A 19,156-nucleotide genomic window follows, 5' to 3' on the forward strand; every position below is an offset into this window, starting at 1 on the left:
GTTTCTACCAAAAAAACATATGTATCAATTGGCTAAGACGTTTAATTACTAGAATTGAGCACAGAGACAGAAGAGTTCAATTTCCCTCTAGTGTAAAGGACAGCTTCAGAAACTGCCTGTGAGATAAAACGTTGAGCAGCTTTACAACATGGGCTTTAAGAAAACTTGTTTGACTTACTATTGTGCTGTTTGTATAAGCTGCAAGGCAATAAAACACAAAGACCTTCTCAAGCTCTCTTTGGAGCTCTGCATAAAGAAGGATATTCTTTCCTTTGGCAGCTCACACGGTCAGAGACGGTAGCATTTGACTTCAGTTCTGTTCTTGAGGTTTTTTCCCCTGAAATGGTGATAGCATCAGTCCTTCCTGAGGCAGGCTCCTTCCTGGAGCTCTGTACATGAGTCCTAAAGAGTTAACAGAGCTGTTTATGTAGAGACAGATGTGAAAGAATATAAAGCCCCCTTTGTGTGTTACAGGAGCTTAACATCTGCTTTGCACAGCATAATCCTGCTAAGATGAATGCAATATTCTACTCTCCCTTTTACACAAACAAAACCAAAAATAGACTGAAAAGTTTTGGAGTTAAAAATAAGTTTAGCTGAAGAAACCCCATTGTTTTATTTTAAGATATGACATACAAACTTAACTCTGAGATTTTACTGCACGCCAGAAAACACAGAAATGCTACCAATGTGTCATTTCCAAAGCTCTGATGAATGTTACTGAACTAAACTGCTTGAATGTATCATCTGGCTTTTTTAAAGAGCTGTCCCCTAGCAGAAACATCATTGACAATTAAATGTGCAAAAGGAGGTTTACAACACCATACGCGATTTTTAATGAAACCAGTATGTTTCAGAGACAGTCTCCATTTGGCCCCAAAGTACCAGTAAAAGTTCAGTATTACTGTAGAAGTAATCCTCTGCAACAGCTAATTTTTCCACTGCAAACCCTCTCTTGCGGTGCAAAATACCCAGGCGACAGCTTACTCAAGCACAAAGGGGACCTCACAACAGCAGCAGCAAGCATAAGAGTCATCAGACAAAGGTCCTGTTCATTGCTTGGATTTTGTTTTGAACAAGAAAATGGCATACAACGCAGGAAGTTAAGGTATGTCACTTTCAAGGCCAAAGGCAATGAATTTACCTTACACCAGATGGTCCACAGAAACTGCATACACACATTTCTCTCCTATAGGAACTGAGATCACTCATCTCTCAGCAAGAGAAGGGTAAACCATTACATGTTTACTGGAAAGTGAAAGTATATCTTGGCAGCAATAACCACACACATATACTGGCCTAGAGATTACAATCCCTTCACAGCTTTTATCACCAATGGAGCCTACCCAAACTGCTCACAACCTACTGTCGATTATAAGAGCTTGTTTTTAACTAAGACATTTGTTTGGAAAGTTTTCGACAAAATATTAGCCGATAGTATCATACCCAGATTTGACATGTTCTCAACTTCAAGTACAACGACACCTCTGTATGCCAAAAGTAGACTGGAACAGTTACGTTCAGTATGGGGAATATGAAAAAGGGAATCAGGTGGCAAGACCAACAAGAAGTCTAAGCTAGGGGCTGGCAGGGACCGACTGAGTGTCTTAAGTTCGGTTCTTGGGGTAGGAGATAATAAATAAAGGCTTTTACTAGGATGTGAGAACTGTGGAAATGGCAAACAAGTAAGGAGAGGGAACAGAGCTCATTTGGAGCAGAACAGTGGGAGACTTAGAAATAGCTAAACATACTGAAGACCAGAATGTAGAGAGATGGCTTAGATAAAGCTTCAAGCAGGAGCATTAAGAGGAGAGCAACTGCACGCAGCTGAACAAGGAGACTGAACCATAAGGCTGGGAGGAAAAAAAAAAAGAAAAAAAGTAAAAACCTGTGAATAAGGATGAAGAGCCTGAACACTGGCTGATATTGTATGCTAGCAGAAAATAACTGATAGTTACAGAGTAGATATGATGTCTTGGAAAGGGCAAACAGCTAGATGTTAGCTTCTCACTGCCAGGGAGACTTCTTGCTCCTCTCCCTACTCCTGCTCTGTAGAAGAACCATGCTGTATGTATTAGTAATACTAATTAGCAATAGCACTAAATACTTCTAAAAACAGTAACTAATGCATGAAGATTGTTAACTAAAGTAGACACCTCTGTCATGCACCTCAGACTTCTAACCTTGTAAATGAATTTAATAATGTCACTGTTGGTTTTTTTTCAGTTTGGGTTCTGTGTTGTATGTTTTGTGTGTATTTTATTGTAGGCAGTTGTACATAAAATAAACTACATTAAAAATAATGTTATACAAAAGACAGGATGTGAGAACTTTCATCCTTCCCCTTCTGTACATGAATTAAGGTAAAAGCCTTTAATTACAGGATCAAACAAGCCGACTTTCCACCTGGCATACTTGGTTTTTAGTGCATACAATAGATTCAAATGGATGACTTTGGACTGTACATAGAACACTTCGGTCCATTGTCTTCAGGAATCCAACCACTCTTGCAACAGAAACAGGAGGGTGAGAGAAAGGTTGGGAAGAGGTGAAAAAGAAAGGCTGGGTTAGAAGTGAAGGTCTTCAGTCTCGCAGTTAAGAATACTGTGTTATTGCTCCAGGATTTGGATTCTATCCCTCCTTAGCACCACTGGAAGATTCTGCAACGTGAAATCTAGTTTAACAAAAAATATTTCAGGGACTGATGCTAATCTATCACTTCCTTTGCCTCAAGAGGCAAAGCCTGACTATTTTATAAGTATTGCATACATCCAACTGTCCCTGAGGCGAGCACGCTGCCTTGAACTTAAGTAAGTCTAAAATATCAAATACCCCGAACAGTCTCAAAACACCAAATATTCACCAATATACTTGCTTTTCATCTTAGTAAAACTGAGTTTGTTCATCTCCCTTATCTCAGAGATACTGCAGATATAAATTCTCTGACAATCAAGCAATCACTGCTGTAAGTTTCCAAAGAAATTAACAATGCTTGCAGAGCAAGATTTCTATATGAAAGAAATACAGTGTAAACAAGGTGCTGCAAGAACTCTGTGTAGTAATAAGGTATTTATCTTAAGGGGCAATGATTTTGCTGCATTCTTTTTGCAGACTGAATATTCTCCCCCATGCTTTCTCAAACACAATATTTTAACGGCAGGTAACAGCAGACAAAGTTGAGAAACTAAGTCGGATTAAGTAAAGCTTTATCACAATTCGCTGACTCTTATCACTACATTTCCAGCATTTCACATTATGATTTTGCTTTAACGACAGCATCTTCTATGACTAAGGCTGTCAGAGTATTCAGAATCACTGAAGGATGAAGAAAAGCCTCACGATTCCAGGACACAAATCCTCTGCAATCCCAGAATAAGAAACGATTCACAGGGCTTGCAACAATACGGACAGGGAATGAGCCAAAGAGGCTGGTTGTCATAACCCATCTACGGCTGCATGCGTAATCTGTGCATCAATCTTTTTATGACAAGTGAAAAGTGAGGACACCATATTGGCTTACAAAACGTACAAGTCACCCTGCCCACACACCTACCATCCGCAGGCTGGGAACAGCCAATCCAACTGCCCAGCTCCTGACAGATCCAAACTAGGCTGTTGCTGTCGATCAGGGCAGATCAACCTGATCAGCTACAGAAGCCCATGCCCAGAGCTGCTCACAACATGGCGCTGCCTGGACAGCTGGTACTTCCCCCTCCCCTAACAAGAACTCCCACTCTGACAAAAGGGCAAGACGAAGGGCACAAATAGGATGGCAGGCTTGACATCCCCTGTGGGCTGCCACATTGACTACACTGACCTACATCTACTCCTCGCTACCATTCTTTCCCTCTGGCTTTCTGCAATACTATTAACACTGTGCTGCTACTGTCCACGTGGAACAATTAGGAACAGAGATCACCCTGCCATACACTCATTGTCAAAAACAATTATTTTTTCAATCCTTGATTGACAGGGGACAGGGACTGTCTTTTCCAAGCCTTTGTGGATCCAATTCTTGTACACATATAATGCTACAGTAAGAGCAAGACAACTCTGCTGCCATAACTGAAAGAACAAACTTCATGCATTCACACCACCTCTTACAGGGAGCTGCAGGAATTCTAAGTGTTGCCAGAAACAGGAAGAAAGACAGAAGTACAGGTCAACTAATCCAGAATACTTAAGCAAAACTCATATTGGAGAGATTTCCAGTGGATAAAATTGTACTGAGTAAATCAAAAAGACACTCCCACATAGCAAATCCAGTTCATTGTTCAGTTAAGGTCCTTACATTTTTAGAAAAATACCTTCCTCTTCACTGCAAACTCACTGTTAGTTCTAACTTCTTTAAATGCCTGAATCATTAATCACATGAGGGCAAAGACAAGGAAGTCATCACACCAATTACTGAAGCTCAGTGAAGAAAGAAGCTCAATACAGGACACTATTCAATTGACCCTTAGCCAATCCAGATTGCAAGCTCTCCCCCAAGGAAGAAGCCTCTCAAATCTTCTTCCACTTTGCTCACACACTGTTTAGTAGAAGAATGGAAGATAATTTATCCCACCAGCTGCACAAACCTGGTAAAACACAAAATATGTTTCCTCCAACAGGAGCCAAAAACCAAAGTTGATAATTTCTTAGGATTTCCTACTTCCTGTGGCCACTGACTGATGTGTTTGCTGGTGCACTGAGACTGTGCACTCTGCCCAGCAAACAATGACTTACACCAACTCAGCAACAGATAACACTGAAGCAATTGTTAGGGCAGCTCCAGAGAACTATATACAATCATGCAAAGCCCTGAACAAAGGCATTCACTGAGGTCTTGGGAAATGGATTTTCATATGACTAGCCACCACAGTATGCATTTATTATAAATATTGCAGGCAATCTCCTTAGTTCCCCTTGGTACTTTGGTTCCTTGCAGCAACTCTGCTTTCCCACTCCAAAGTGCACTATAGTACATCCTGAACTGGGAACAAAACAAACAGGAACACCAATTCATCTTTTCATTATTTTTACACATTTCTTACCCGTACGCTCCAAGATGACTTAAATGGAACTTTCTGAGTCTATCACATCAAACTGACATGACATCAAGTCTGGGCATTTTGCATGAATTTGATGTTCTTGAATTCAGCACCCTTCATTTGAAAGACCATCCAAAGAAATACTCTACAGTTTCAGTTAAACTGGTACGTGAAATAAGTGTTTCATTTTTTTGTGGGTTTTTTTTTGTTTGTTTGTTTTAACTCTTTTCTAAATGCAAGTCTTTCATCTGTTTAACAATACACTGAGATAGATTTAAAAGAACTGGATGAAAGACTAGCAGTCATTTCAATTTTCAAACACACTGTACTTGATATTATTTGTAAAATGTGTCTCTAATCTTAAAAAAAAAAGTTCCCCCTTAGCTAAGATAGCATTTTTCTGGATGTTTTTGGTTGAATTGGCATTATAAAGTTTTTACAAGAACAATTCCGGAATACTTCCACATTGCAAGTCCTAAGTAAGCTTAAATAGGACAGCAAAGCCCTCAGTCACAGGCTGCAATAGTCCAGTGTGGATACAGGAGCAATTGGTTCAGAGGGCTTAGTACTTGAACTAACTAACTACCTCAGCCAACTAAACCCATACAAGTTGTCATGAAAGCAGTGTAAACAATGCTTTTGAGGAAGGTTTTAAACCTATAAACATCATTTGAATTTGTTTCTTGCAGTGTTTATAACAGTAATTCTCTTCAGGAAGAAGAAAGAACAGCACAATGAGTTATAGTATCTTCATTTAAAGTCCTCTTCACTTTATATACAGTACCTTGGATGTAAGGTCTCGATGGAAAATGCCTTTGTAGTGAAGATAACTGATTCCCATAGCGATGTCATATGCCAATTTCACCCTCACTGTCCAGGACAGATGCTGGTTACTGTCTAATAGCTGTTCCAGGTTACCATAGTTGATGTACTGAAAAGACAAAACAACATTTGTAATTAACTAACTTCAGATATTGTCAGAAATGTAAAATTCATCATTACACAACTTCCTTCAGCTCAGCTACACATTAAAAACATTTTCTCTTAACTGCCAAGCAGGCAGGAAGTTTGCCAATCAACAGAGGCAGAAGATGTCTCCCTTCCCCACCTCTAGCAATGCATTAATGTTAAAGATGCATGCAACAGCCACGACTACATTAACTCAATGGTATTTAAATACTGTATTTAAATAGACCCTTAAGAAACACCTACAGTATAACACTACCCTCTCATTTCTGTGCGTGGAAAATAAATGAAGACGAAGAACTGGCTCTCAGGCAGAATAAAACAATGAGAGGGCTAAGTATCCAAATGTAAGTCACAGAGCCTGACCAAGTTCCCAGATTATCAATTCCCCAAACTGAAGTAACATCAAAGAAAAATATTACAATATATTACTGTAAGTCCAACTTTTCCACTGCTGTATCTACATGTCTTAATCAGCAATTTGATTCCCAATGTGCTCAGTACATCAACTCCATCAGATGGAAGCCCCCGTGAAAAAGAACCTGCACTAAGTATAAGATAAATGTTACAGGAGACCGCAAAACAAACCAGCACCCAAACAAATGCTATGCAGTATACACCAGGGCTAAGACGCAGCAACTCCACTGCTTCTCAAATCATCATTACAGCCACAGTGGACTTGTGCTTTATTCACCTTATACCACACTAACAGCTATGCTGTGTTTGAGCAGCTTCTTGTCCCACTGCCTTGCTGGGAAGCACATGTGCAGCACATACAGACAAGCAGGCAACAATCCTCTTGCCCAGCATTTATTTTACCCCCTTTAAATACAGACCGTTGGCTTGATCACAGCACTGTGCCCTTGAGCAACCATTCAAGCAAAAGGTGAGCAGAAGAGTTACCTTATTACAAACAGAGACTCTTCAAAGACAGCTGATTGACAGCTCCTACTCCAGGCCAGATTTTAGAGCAGGTATCAACTACCTCCTCTTATCAAAGGAGGCAACCTCAAATAAGGGGCCTGAGTATAGGAAATACTCCAATATTCAACACTTTCAAGTTCTTGTAACCATTTCAAGACACACTTTCACATCCTTTGCAGGAGAACAAGGGCGATGACATACAAGATAGGATTTCAAAATAGTGTACACAGTTAGCAGAATGCTAGCTCATATGAGTGAGCCAAAAAGTACTTGTATCTTACAGTTAGGCAAGGAAAGCTCTTTAATTCAAAAGAATCGGACTGGCAGTTTAAAATGCACTGTCCTGTTTTTAAATAGTACAATCTTTTAATCAAACTACTGCCTTTCTAGCTAGTATCAAGATAACTGTTCAGATAATTGTGCTTAGTGCACATCATTTTGCAAAATAAAACGTATAATGGTCCCTCTCCAAAAATCAAAGCCACAAGAGTTGACACAGTCATGATGAAAATCAAACGTTTAGCACAGCTACAGCCCAAGCACTGCAGCCTGGGAGAGGGAGAGAAGGGCACTGATCAGATGGGTACCTGAAAACAGGAAATTGCAGGCTGGTTCAAGTCAGAGATCTGAAACAACCTGGCTCTCATGCTGCAAGGTCACACATCAGGAGGGCAGCGGCTCTGGAAGAGGCTGCTCAGAGGCTGTGCAGTCATTTTCCTTGGATTTTTTCAAGACACGACCAGACAGAGCCTCAGCCAACCTGACCTAGCATTGGAAATAATACTGCTTTCAGCTTTCGCAACTTTGATCTTTCTTACTGCTTTTGCTTGAATCCCTATGGGAGCCAGATGAGTGACATCAGAGCACTCAAAAAAACCCCATTGTTCAATATCATTTGTTTTTTAATTTTATTCATTTGTAAATCACAAAATGATAGCAAGCTCAAGGAAAAGAATAGCAACTTAGATATTTTTCCAGTAATTTAATGTATATTCCCAGCACAAGCTCTACTTCTCATCCAGTTATGTTCAAATCAGAACAATACTAACCGACCTGGAATAAAAAGCCCCAAAAACCTAGCTCACTAAACACAGTTACAGACTGACAGTTAGGAACTCCTTTGGACTGTTTGCCCTCTCTGACTAGACAATAACAGATCTCACATATAGAACCGCCACACTTGATTTCATTGGCAAGTGAGTGGAAGGGAAAGGGAATTGCTGACCTGGCTTCCTGTTCTGTTTAGGACTAAATTGTGCCATACCACAGTGATAATTGCTCCAGAAAAGCTAATAAATAAAACAAGCAATTGGTAAGAGTACTGAAATACTGAAAAGTGACAGTGGTAGCTGTCTGCTATTTTGTGCATGATTATATCCTCCTGAAATGAAAAGTTAAGTTGCCTACTGATTTGATGATTCAGTACATCTACCGTACCTATTCTCTCAGCACCTTTCCAGCCAAATTAGCTTGCAAACTCACTCACCCATCTTACTGCAAGGGCATTCTAGCACAGACTGAGCCAAAACAACAGATATGCAGAGGACACGGCATGCACGAGCTACAGAAGAATCAAACCTGACTCTGGCACATAAAAAACCCCACAAGGCCTCCTATCAGAAACTGTCACCTGAGTAAACATCAGATCTCATTTACTAGACATGAGAGTTCCAGTTTTGGCTTTAATTTCTACTGTACTTCTTTGAAGCATAACAGGCTAATCAAGTGAACAACTCAACTAAGATTTTCCTATATCCATCGGTAAGACTGCAGCTGATGTCAGATTTTGGCTGGCCAGCAGATAACTTTTACGTGTAGAGTCCTTACTTGTCCCCAAGGCAAGTATCACACAGAGTTCAGTGTTCTCTCAGTGTCACAGAAGTAATCCAATTCTTCGGATCATTCAGGCTGATAATGCAAACAGTCAGCCTGATGGCCTGATTTATTCAGAGCCCTTCAACAATGCCTTTTCGGTGCAGACACAAAATTACGAAGATTGTTTCCTATTTGCCAGTGCAACTGAAAGAAAAATACTTGTTCTCAATCTTATAATAGCACAAACCAGCTCTGTGTGGTAACAATATCCTAGAGGATGGTAAATTCACCACTCCCATCGAGAATATTGGATATATTTTTTTTGTCCCTGAAACATTTCAGAGCTGGTATTTTCAAACAAAAACCAATAAGGCTATAGCACACACCATCTCAAAGCGTTATTTCACTATAGCAACAGGCATTGCATAAGCGTACAAGCAATTGGAGGAGAGATCTGATCAGGCTACAAGAATGAAAGCAAAGGACACCATTTCATAGAGACCTCACAGCTAAATGGAGCAGTGTTCAGACCTTTTCAAACTCTGTATCATCAAGTTGCAGTGACACAGCTACCCATTATTCCTACTGCTAGCTTTTTGTCACGTAACAGGAGACCAATAGGCAGTTCATCTGGTTGCCAGAATCTAAAAGTAACCATCCCACGTTGCTTACCTTTGCATTCACTAGAATTCTACACAGCAAATTAAACACTAGCATAAAAGACCTTGGCATTTTAGCTCACAAAAATACCTCTAACTACAAATTTATCCATCATAAGAGTTACTCAAGCTTCTGTTGCTAGAATGGAAGGTCAGCAAAATCTGATGTTGCATCTCTCCCAAACCTGAAGAAAGAGGTCATTAGCTTCTTTGAAGGACAAGCTGCCTAGAAACTCAGCCAAATATAGGTACTCTCTAGATCAGAGAGCTTTGGAGAAGCTTCTGGTAAGACCACTGCTTTTGTAGCACTAAGCTATACAACTCTTCCCCACACAACAGTCAGGGCATAAGGAAATGTCATTTTAATGTAAGAACAGGATAACAGGACTGTTTCCTTGCAAGCAATTTCAGTCACATTATCAGACTCAAGCATTTAAAATGAGGAATAGAATGAAATTCAGCATATAATAGTACTTACACACGACACATGATTAATTTCAAGAAACTAATACTGAACCTTCAGCTTTCAGGTTTTAGCCTTAAAATTCAAGAAGTCTTGAATGCATTCATAGGAAAACTAGAAGCTTTCAAAGAAAAGGCACATTGGATTTACACGAGTCCAACAGCTAGAACTCAAAAACAAAGACTGTAAGTATCATCAAGTCTGAAGGAGAAGAGAGAATGGAAATGAAAAGAGCTTTCAACACTATTGTGAAAATCAGTATTGTTTCAACACATAGGTCTAAGAGAAATAAGTCACCAGATACTACAACACAGGAAAGCCAGTAAAAAGTTGGCCTACTATTTACTCCACTTTATATGTCAGCACTTCAAAGTGACACAAAGCAAATAACTACAAGACAACTCTGTATGGTGGCCCAAATGTTGCCAAAGGCAATGCATTAGGTGGTTAAGAAAAGTAGGTGTGGAGAGTGTATTTAAAATGACAGCTCAAATGTGGTAAGTAAAAAGCATGAGTTCTGGGACCCTGGAACACTACAAAACACTGAGATACTAAGGGATGAATATCCTGGAGAAACTCAATGAAGAAAGCAAAAACAGAAGCAGGAACATAGAGAAAGTACAGCCATGGTTGTAACACCTTCAGTGTGGAAGACAGAGAGAGATCTGTCAGAGTAAAAGCCAGACTTCACAAACAAAACAGCAACCTATTTGAATCACCTCTAATGCTGGAAGCAAAAGATTACTTTCGTGCCTAATAAAGAAGAGTGGAGATCTCATAACTCAGCTTTACGCAGAAGTTTTAAACCACACATTTCAAGGAGGACACAACCTAAGCTCTCATGTTTGAACAGTCATCTGTCACACCCAGCAGTCTAAGTGACTACTTTGAAGGTTCCTGGCTGTAAGACAACAAGCCGATGTACCCTTCTGCCCCAGCTGGCATAATTAGCTGCAGTGGGAGGACTGGAAATTTCCTAGTTTCCCCCATCTGTTCTAATTAGCTTCAACCAAACTGAACCAAAATGAAAGACAGCATTAGTATGTTCAGAACTACTACATAAGATACTACAAGCTGACATGCTGAGTTTGCCTACCAGACTAAATGCGACTGTTTTTGAAGTCTGTTCAGAGACCTCTGCTTGTTAAGAAAAATGCACAGTTTAAAAGTCTGCAAACCCACCTCACCCAAGTACCTCTGAACAGTAACCTTCCAATTACATTGAACATCTCACACATCGGTGGCACCAAACCAAATAAATTAAGCAGTAAGTCAGAACAAGTTGGATGTTTAATTTGGGCTGCACAAATACATTCTTGGTCAGCAGGTGAACTGATGTTGCCAAGCAGAAAACCACAGTATTGACCATCAGAACATGAAGGTGAAAGAAGCACATTTCAGTACAAAGCTCTGATTTTTTCATGAGGCCAGAAGGGCCCTAGTGGATGGGCAAAACAGCCTGATTAAAGGAATAAAAAAAGCCACAAGTCTTCCTCTAAAGGCCACTTTTCTTTCCTGCTCTTTGGTTGCTGAAGACACTGTCTTCCAACCAATACAATTTTGTTGTTTAATTAAAAAATGTTTGTTTGTTAAAAAAAAACATTAATAGTCACCGGACAAAAATAATCTTGCTTTTAAAAAAGTGTCAGTTATTCACAGGAGAGAAGGCAAGCTTTCCAATGCATTTGCCATAGCATAGTTACCATTGGAACACAGGACCAACTGCCAGGAAGCACAACAGACCTACCTCCAATTCTTGTACTGTGTCAGGTGTTGCACCAATCAAATCACCGTCTCTTCCTTCTAGGAAGGCATGTACAAGCACAGCTTATTTCATAAGGACAAACAAGAATTAACATGTACTGCTCAGAAAAGAGCTTTAACAAAAGCCATTTGTCGCATTCCAAACATTTAAGCGCTGGCAGGGAAAAGAACATGGCAAGATTTGCCTTCCTTTAATTCTCTATACCCAACAGCTCTCGTGGTCAGCAAGCACAATTCGTCCCTTTCCTGTCACTCCATTCAATTAAAATGGCATGCTCAGTTTCTTGCCTGCTGCCTGACGCAGATTAGTGTAATTGAGACTTCAACTGCAGGCACACAGCAACAATGCACCACTGCAACCTGTATGTAAGAAATAAGGTTTATGGACATTGCTTACTCATAGGCAGGTTTGACATATTTCAGGAAGTTCATTTTGTTGGAACCGGAAAACACTCCCAGTATATCTATGCAAACTGACCTTGATAACCACTTTTTCCTGTAATTTTATTAGTAGGAAAAACAGAAAGCTAACAAGGCCTAGCACAAAACTACATTTATAATCTCAAGTCACACCACTTGGATTCTAAGCGAAGTCTAGTTTCAGTGCCAGTAAGAATCTGTGATTGGCAAGCTAGCAACAGCATAAATCATCACACAGGCACAGAAGAGAAAGTACCTCGTTGGTGAGACAGGCAAGAGAAACAGCATCTCCACAGTAACACTTCTGTTAGAGAGCAGAAAGCTCGCTCCATACTGACAGCATTCTGAGCACACTATTCACTCAGTTCTGTCTAGAAGCAGCCTCTGACATGGAGCCTCTTACTTAAATAAGCTTTTTCCTCACCTTCTCCACAAAGATACTAGCTGCAGCAGCCCATGGATTATGGGCTCACAAGATACCAGGTAAATAACCTGTTAGCTTTATGTAAGACTATAAATACAGCTATAAGGACCTACCATGTCCAAAAGCTACAGTACACAACTTCACATAGAGCAAACATTGTTTGAATTCTGCACAAGGAATACTGCTTTTGAGCTGCTCCAGAGTGCTTTCCCAAGCCTCAAAGCTCCAGCTGTGCTACAGTGTCCATTTACATTTGAAGTTGCTCAAATGCTGTATTGACAATTATAAAATGCACCAAGATCCCCTATAATCAGCACTGTGCAAAGCAAAAGTTACCAGCATTTTCTCAAATAGCTCAGTTTCTGAGTGGTTTGAATGGCTGATAAGCGAAGTGAAATGAAGAAAGTGAAACTACAAACTATTTGTTAATTCATGAGTGTGCTTCCCAGGGTCCAGGGTGAGAGAAGAGGAAAAGGAAGAGAAACTTCTACATACTTACAGTAAATCACAAGGAAAAAGGGCCAGCATCACAATGTTTAACTGAACTTCATCTGTATATGCACATGTAACAGGAAAATCCAGTCCTCAAGACAACATTCAGTTCTCTTCCCTTCCCTGCCCCCATACCACAGTAGCTGAAGTTTGCATCTTCTCATTCCTATTGATCTAGACCTACTTCCAGGATATCAGAATGCAACAGAAAGAGAACTGAAGGGGTTACGGTTCAAGAATGTTTTTCTTTTCTTTTCTTTTTTTTCCCCTGGAGACAATGGCAAATGGTCCAGTAGGATTAAAATTAGTGTCAAAACACTGATACTAAAATAAGCAAAAGCAAACAACTCTCCATACCCACTGACACACCTGCATGCGATGTGTGTACATGTTCAGGGAAGGTAGCAAAGGAGTAAGATGACAAAGCTTGCTGGCTCCTGTTTCCAGTTTAGTATTTATTTGTCTTTTATCTTACTTTCTCCTACCCTTGAGACATTCTAAGAAGGAGGAAGAGATTACCATCAGCAGGATATTTAGCAAGCCTTCCTCAGAACACAAAATATTTAGATACATCTGTCTCAAAATAATAAAGAAAAAAGGTTCCTCATGCACTGGCTCAGAAGGAACAAAAGTCAGCCATCCACATGTGAGGGGTGAAAAAAACTATGAAATCCACTATGTAGCCTTCATTGCCAGAAGTAAAAAAATCATTTAACCATGTCGCTTTTAAGCTCATACACAAACATTTAAGAAAATGACTAGAATTTAAAAGCTTGCACATCCAGAAATTCTCACTGGAACAACTGGTTGCTCATCGCTTTTGATCTAGCCACCTGCACACATAAATACAGTCTATGCACCTAAATTTAGGCTCATCTTTTCAAAGTCTTGGCCTTTGTCTTTACATGAGGATTTCTTTAGTGTCTGATTATAGTACTTGCACTTCTGAACTTACTTCTGCAAGAATCCACCCTTCCCTCCTTGCTTAGCCAAAGACTGCGAATGAGTCTGGCAGTTTTCCTCTGCCTTCAGCACAGCACTGTGCTTACATACGTCCCATGGCTTGTCTCCTGGTAAAAGGACAGCCAATCTATGCACAGTTGCCCTCAATGTACCTAAGCTTACCTGGACACCACCAACTCCAGCAGGCTTTTCCTTAACCAACCCAGCAACACTTCCCTGCAGAAGCAGTTTGGAAGGCCAGCTTGCATCTTCCAGAAGCCAATGTTTCTCTCAGCTTTTTGTTTCCCACACTGAATTTTTTACTGCAGCTTTCTGAGAATTAATTCCACCCTTCTAAAAAGCAAGGACCCACTTGAACCTCTGCTACTTATTCTTGTTCTGCTCATCTACGTGATGGGAGATGACTCCCTAAAATATGCATCTCAGGGGAACTGCAGGGGAACCACAGGAGGCGTGCAGCCATAGGAAAATGCACAGATTCATTAACTAAAGCTTTTCCAGTCAAAAAATCAATAGCAGTCTTCCTCCTGTTCTCAGAGGGAGTGCTGTGACCAAGTATGGCACCACTGAACTTCCAATCAAACCGAAACTATACAACAGGAGATTCTTTGGGATATATAACCAACACAGAAATGAAGGTAAAAATTCCTCTGTCAGATGGTGTTTTTCTGGAAATGCTAGGTCTTTGATCACTGCAGTCACACAAGATGGTTAGCTTTCATTCATAAAAAGGTAAACAGCCAACAGATGCGGGAAAACAGGAGAAGATCAACTAACTTAAATAAGGTTCTTTACGTGTTTCCCAAGAACCTGACTTAGCTGAAACTCCTGTGGAGGCCTCTATCAATTTTGATGGAGAAAGAGTGAAAGGGTCAAGCACACCACATGTGCCACAACATCAGGGTGCAAGAGTATGAACTGGAGATGGAATTTCAGCCACAACACTAAATTTCCTGCCTCTTGCCAGTGAGAGCCAGGCCCCCTTGTGTGATTTTAAACGGACTTTTTTGGTATGTGCAGCACATCAAGCTGTGTTTGGGACTAAAGTCTTTTTTTCTTCCTAACTAATTCACAAAAATATTTGGTTCCCAAGGAAAATAACATAAACAAAGTAAAGAATATGTACTTTGTGCAATAACTTCAGAGTCTCAGACGCTTTTTTGTGTTACAAAAGAATTCATGGAGTTCCAGCTTGAGGTTTAAGTGGCATGACATTTTCCAAATACCAGCACTACCCTCTCTAGTCTACAAACTTTTAAACTCTTACTTTGAAAAGTCTAACGATTAATTTACTTATTACATATACCGTGTTAAGATTTAATTTTGCATCCAGTGGTGCATACAAAGGAGTCAAGTTTACTTCTGCCTTTAATCAGCCAAATTCCAACCTCCTGTAGAAGCTACAATGATAGGTACCAGTGTCTGCAGTTCTTAAACTGTTGGAATGAGCAGTCATAAGGACTTGGCACAAGGGTCTACAGCATTATTTCAGTCAACAAAATGAGACATCTTTAGCTAATCAAGCAGCATGACTGTACTCACATTCTTCTGACCCTCACTCAGTTCTCTTAGTGCTGATCACCTGGAGAGAATCAATAATGGAAAAGGTTGGGTTTTTTACCCTCTTTTTCATGCATCTTCTCAAAAAAACATAGTTTGGGCAGACACCTCTCCCCCCCAACCAAAACAGCTGGCCAATTTAGCACTCTCCAGTTAATACTACAAAAGGATATGGTTTTTTAAAGAGACACCTATACTTCTTTACAAAGATCTTGCAAGGAATAGATCTCAGCAATTCTGCAAGCTGTGAACTGCAAAATTTATTCAGCCTTTCATATGCAAATCTCTCAAACTGAAGGAGAGGTGCTGCTACTCCTGTTAATGCTACTGATCCACAGGAAGAGGGACCCAGTTTGAAGGTGAAACAGAATGATATCCTGTAGAGCATAGAGAAAGGTGGAGCTGGCCAACAAGCATCAATCTACATTGGCTGAAAGCAATTTCAGCAACATTGTATAAATTAAACTGAGAGCTTAAGTGAACTGTTACAGCAGAACTGAAATTGACAGTCCATATGCTGTGAAAACTGATACATTAAGACCAAATATAGCTCACGTGTTGACAAGTATTTTTACAATTCTGTTGCGAACAATCAAAATAGATGAAGGGAGGTACCTGCACTAAAGCAAGTTTATAAAATAACTGCATTTCAAAAGTATCAAAGATATACTAGAAATGATTTTGCAAGCTACACAAAGACAGGTAAAAGTACCAGGTCTACCTGCGGCCCTGAAAAAAGCTAGTAAAATAACATATGTACATATGTAGATGAAATACAAGTACCTAATAGTCAAATTTATTGAGTTTTTTTTTTTTAATTGCTCCTTAAAAAAAAAACATTCAGATTAATTTAATACAAGAAAAGTGAAGCACATCCCAAGGCTTAGGATTTAAAGATTCAGGGTCTTTAAATTTTCAGAAAGACATTGCTAGAGACTTGGTTTGCCATGTTATAAACACATTCATCTCAGAATATAAACAGAAACTTCCTAACTTTTTGGCTCTAAGAATACTCCCCATTACCTATGTCTGTTTCCTCTCAGCAAGACAGCTCCTGAATGACAAAGGCAATACTTCCATTTCTTCATAACCAAGCTCTGGTGTCCATGCACAGTGAAGCAGAGAGCGCAGTCAACAAACTTGCCTTTCTATAAACAATCTGTTTTTGGGGGACCTTTCTAGCCTCAAAAGACTAAGCCCATATTCACAGGCACACACAAACAGTTTTTACATCTTGTATGTTCACTTTAAACCTATTCCTCCAAGTGAAATGTAAAATACTCCACAGTTCTGTGCATTTTGCAATGGGTTGATAGCAGAAGTAACAAAATATTTCAAGGTATCTGTTACTCCACAACAATTTTTCTGTACTGAGATAATGAGGTTTTTTTCCCCAAGAACAGAAACATAAAGTGCTATGCAGACAGTGAACAGTCCTAACAGACATTCTCTGTGATGCACTCATTCTATTTTAGTGCTGGAAAAAACAGTTGCAGTGAAATGGAATGATTTCTCACCTTACACATTACAGACTAGCATAGTCTTCTTAACACCTGAGTCGTTTCCTGCTCCATTTTAACCCCTACTTGTGCTGCCATGGTCCTTTTTCTTCTCCCCGGGTCCTACTGAACTTCTCATCCAGTCCCCAGTCATTAAGGGGGAATGAAACTACTACTGCATCAGACAAGGTTACCACTACTTTTCTCTGCAGGTCAAGTCCCTAGGGGCCAGATGAATGGTTTTCTCCTGACCCCAAAGCAAGTATTTGCTTAATGACTCCTGTAAGGAAAAAGCTAATGAACCCAAACAACCAAATTAACTGAGGAAATAACACAGATGTGTGCTGCCTGGACTTCAAGTCCTACACTGAAAGGAGGAAAAGAAACAAGGAAATATCATCAATAGGTACTCCAGTTTTATACCACACAACCATTCTTGTCTTTAAAACATATCTTCCTGAAATTAAATATACTCAAATCCTGATAACAAAATCCACTCCAGGGAGGTTGCAAAGTAATCGCAGTTTAACAGAGGACCTGAGGCTTCTGAAGTACTTTTGTTAAGGCTTCACTTACATTTTTGGTACTTGGGTTATATAACTCTAAATGCCCACATTGCTTCTATGCATTGCACTTTCCAGCACTGGCCTCAGCACAGCACCACTGTAATGACCATTCTTTCTGTTCATAAGGAAAAGTACATAAAATAAAACTGGAGCTATAAATGAATGCTACAGAAAGTATCTGAACTAAGGACAAAAACAAAGAGGCATGCAAGTAGAGATTTATTACAGTATTAATCCACAGACCATGCTATTCATTGGTTTAGAGATCATAAGGATCAATTTAATCTGCAGAATTATACACATACTTTGAGTTCTTACTAAGTTTAAACAACAGACCTTCTGCAGCATCCTAGGGCTGGGAGGCATTTAAAAATGTCAGCTGTTGGCTACTGAAAGTCAGCTGAAAGATGCCCTTTGTCATCATAGCACATTCATCTTTTTTCCTTATTTATTTGTTTAAAATCCCATCTTTTTATGCTAATTCCTCTAAAACAAAGGCTCCCTGAATTGACACGTATATTCTCCATGACGTCAGTAAAAACATCCAAGAAAAAATTTGCACAGTTGCTCGTTTCAGAAAGTTGCAGCAGTTGTCAGTTCCACAAGGCCATGAAGTCAGTAACACAACATACTGCCTGAAGCTCCCACTGTGCTGAAATAAAATGCTTTATAGTAGGTGCCTAGATACTATGGTAAATTACAGTAAGCAAAGGTAGCTAATAGAAAGCACAGGGCACTAAGGAATACAAGGTGATCTGGAAGCCTTTCATCAGTATGGCTCATCTGTACATATCCTCAGCAGTGACAATACTGAACAACATGTATGAAGTAACAGAATTCTTCTTCCAGCAGCGGACTCCTCTCTCTCTCTCTCTAATAGTTGGGGCAGTTACTAAAAATAACTATAGACTACGTGCAAGAGTATATTTAGGGACCTATTTACTCTATATTAAATTATTTTAATATCGCAATGCCATTATTATATTTTCTAACAGTATGAAATTTTGAGTCTCATTACTTCCATTTTCTACTTGGTGCAACCTGTAACACATTTTCATCTTCTTTTCAGTCATACCAAAGTTCACGCTCACCAACCGCTCCCTGCATTGACTCCCTTGTCTGAGGGACACTGAGACACTAAGTTCCCTAGGGCTGATGGGCTAAGCCTACTGTGAACAGCAAAGCAGAGTTAAATATTTACACCACTACAGGCATAAAACTGAAGTTACTCAAACAGTATGAGTCACATTCTTGTAGTAAGGCAATTTAGCACGTGTTGTAGGAGATGGTGAAAGGAGGAAGCAGGGAAGGAATGGTGTACCCGGGCCTTTTAAAACTCTTAAGTGTGCAACTTCTATTTAGAAGGAACCGTACACCCATCATTTTTGGTTTAGAGGAAGATACCCAAGGGCTGTCTGCCATGGTTTCACCATTTCAGAGACAAAGGATCTCCAGAAAAAGAGAAGGAAAAAATAAGGAAGGGATAGGACGATGTTTCAATAAAACATTATGAATGCTAGATGCTGCTTGTGGAAGTTTTAATTCAGAAGGACCCTTAGTCTTAAAGAATTTATTTTCCCTTCCTTGTAGAAGAATAATTCAGCACAA

The 19,156-nt window shown here is 39.8% G+C and overlaps 1 protein-coding gene across 5 annotated transcripts in view; it reads right to left on the reverse strand.

The window, feature by feature from the left end:
* Window positions 1–19,156, reverse strand: part of TESK2 (testis associated actin remodelling kinase 2) — a 69,346-nt gene that overhangs the window by 17,842 nt on the left and 32,348 nt on the right. For all 5 annotated transcript variants that reach the window (XM_040705392.2, XM_003641688.6, XM_046944865.1 and 2 more), the window contains one exon: window positions 5,818–5,964. In XM_040705392.2, coding sequence (XP_040561326.1) covers window positions 5,818–5,964 — 147 coding nt within the window. The remainder of the gene's footprint in view (window positions 1–5,817; window positions 5,965–19,156) is intronic.

This window comes from Gallus gallus, chromosome 8, assembly GCF_016699485.2.
Source record: "Gallus gallus isolate bGalGal1 chromosome 8, bGalGal1.mat.broiler.GRCg7b, whole genome shotgun sequence".
Lineage (NCBI taxonomy): Eukaryota > Metazoa > Chordata > Aves > Galliformes > Phasianidae > Gallus > Gallus gallus.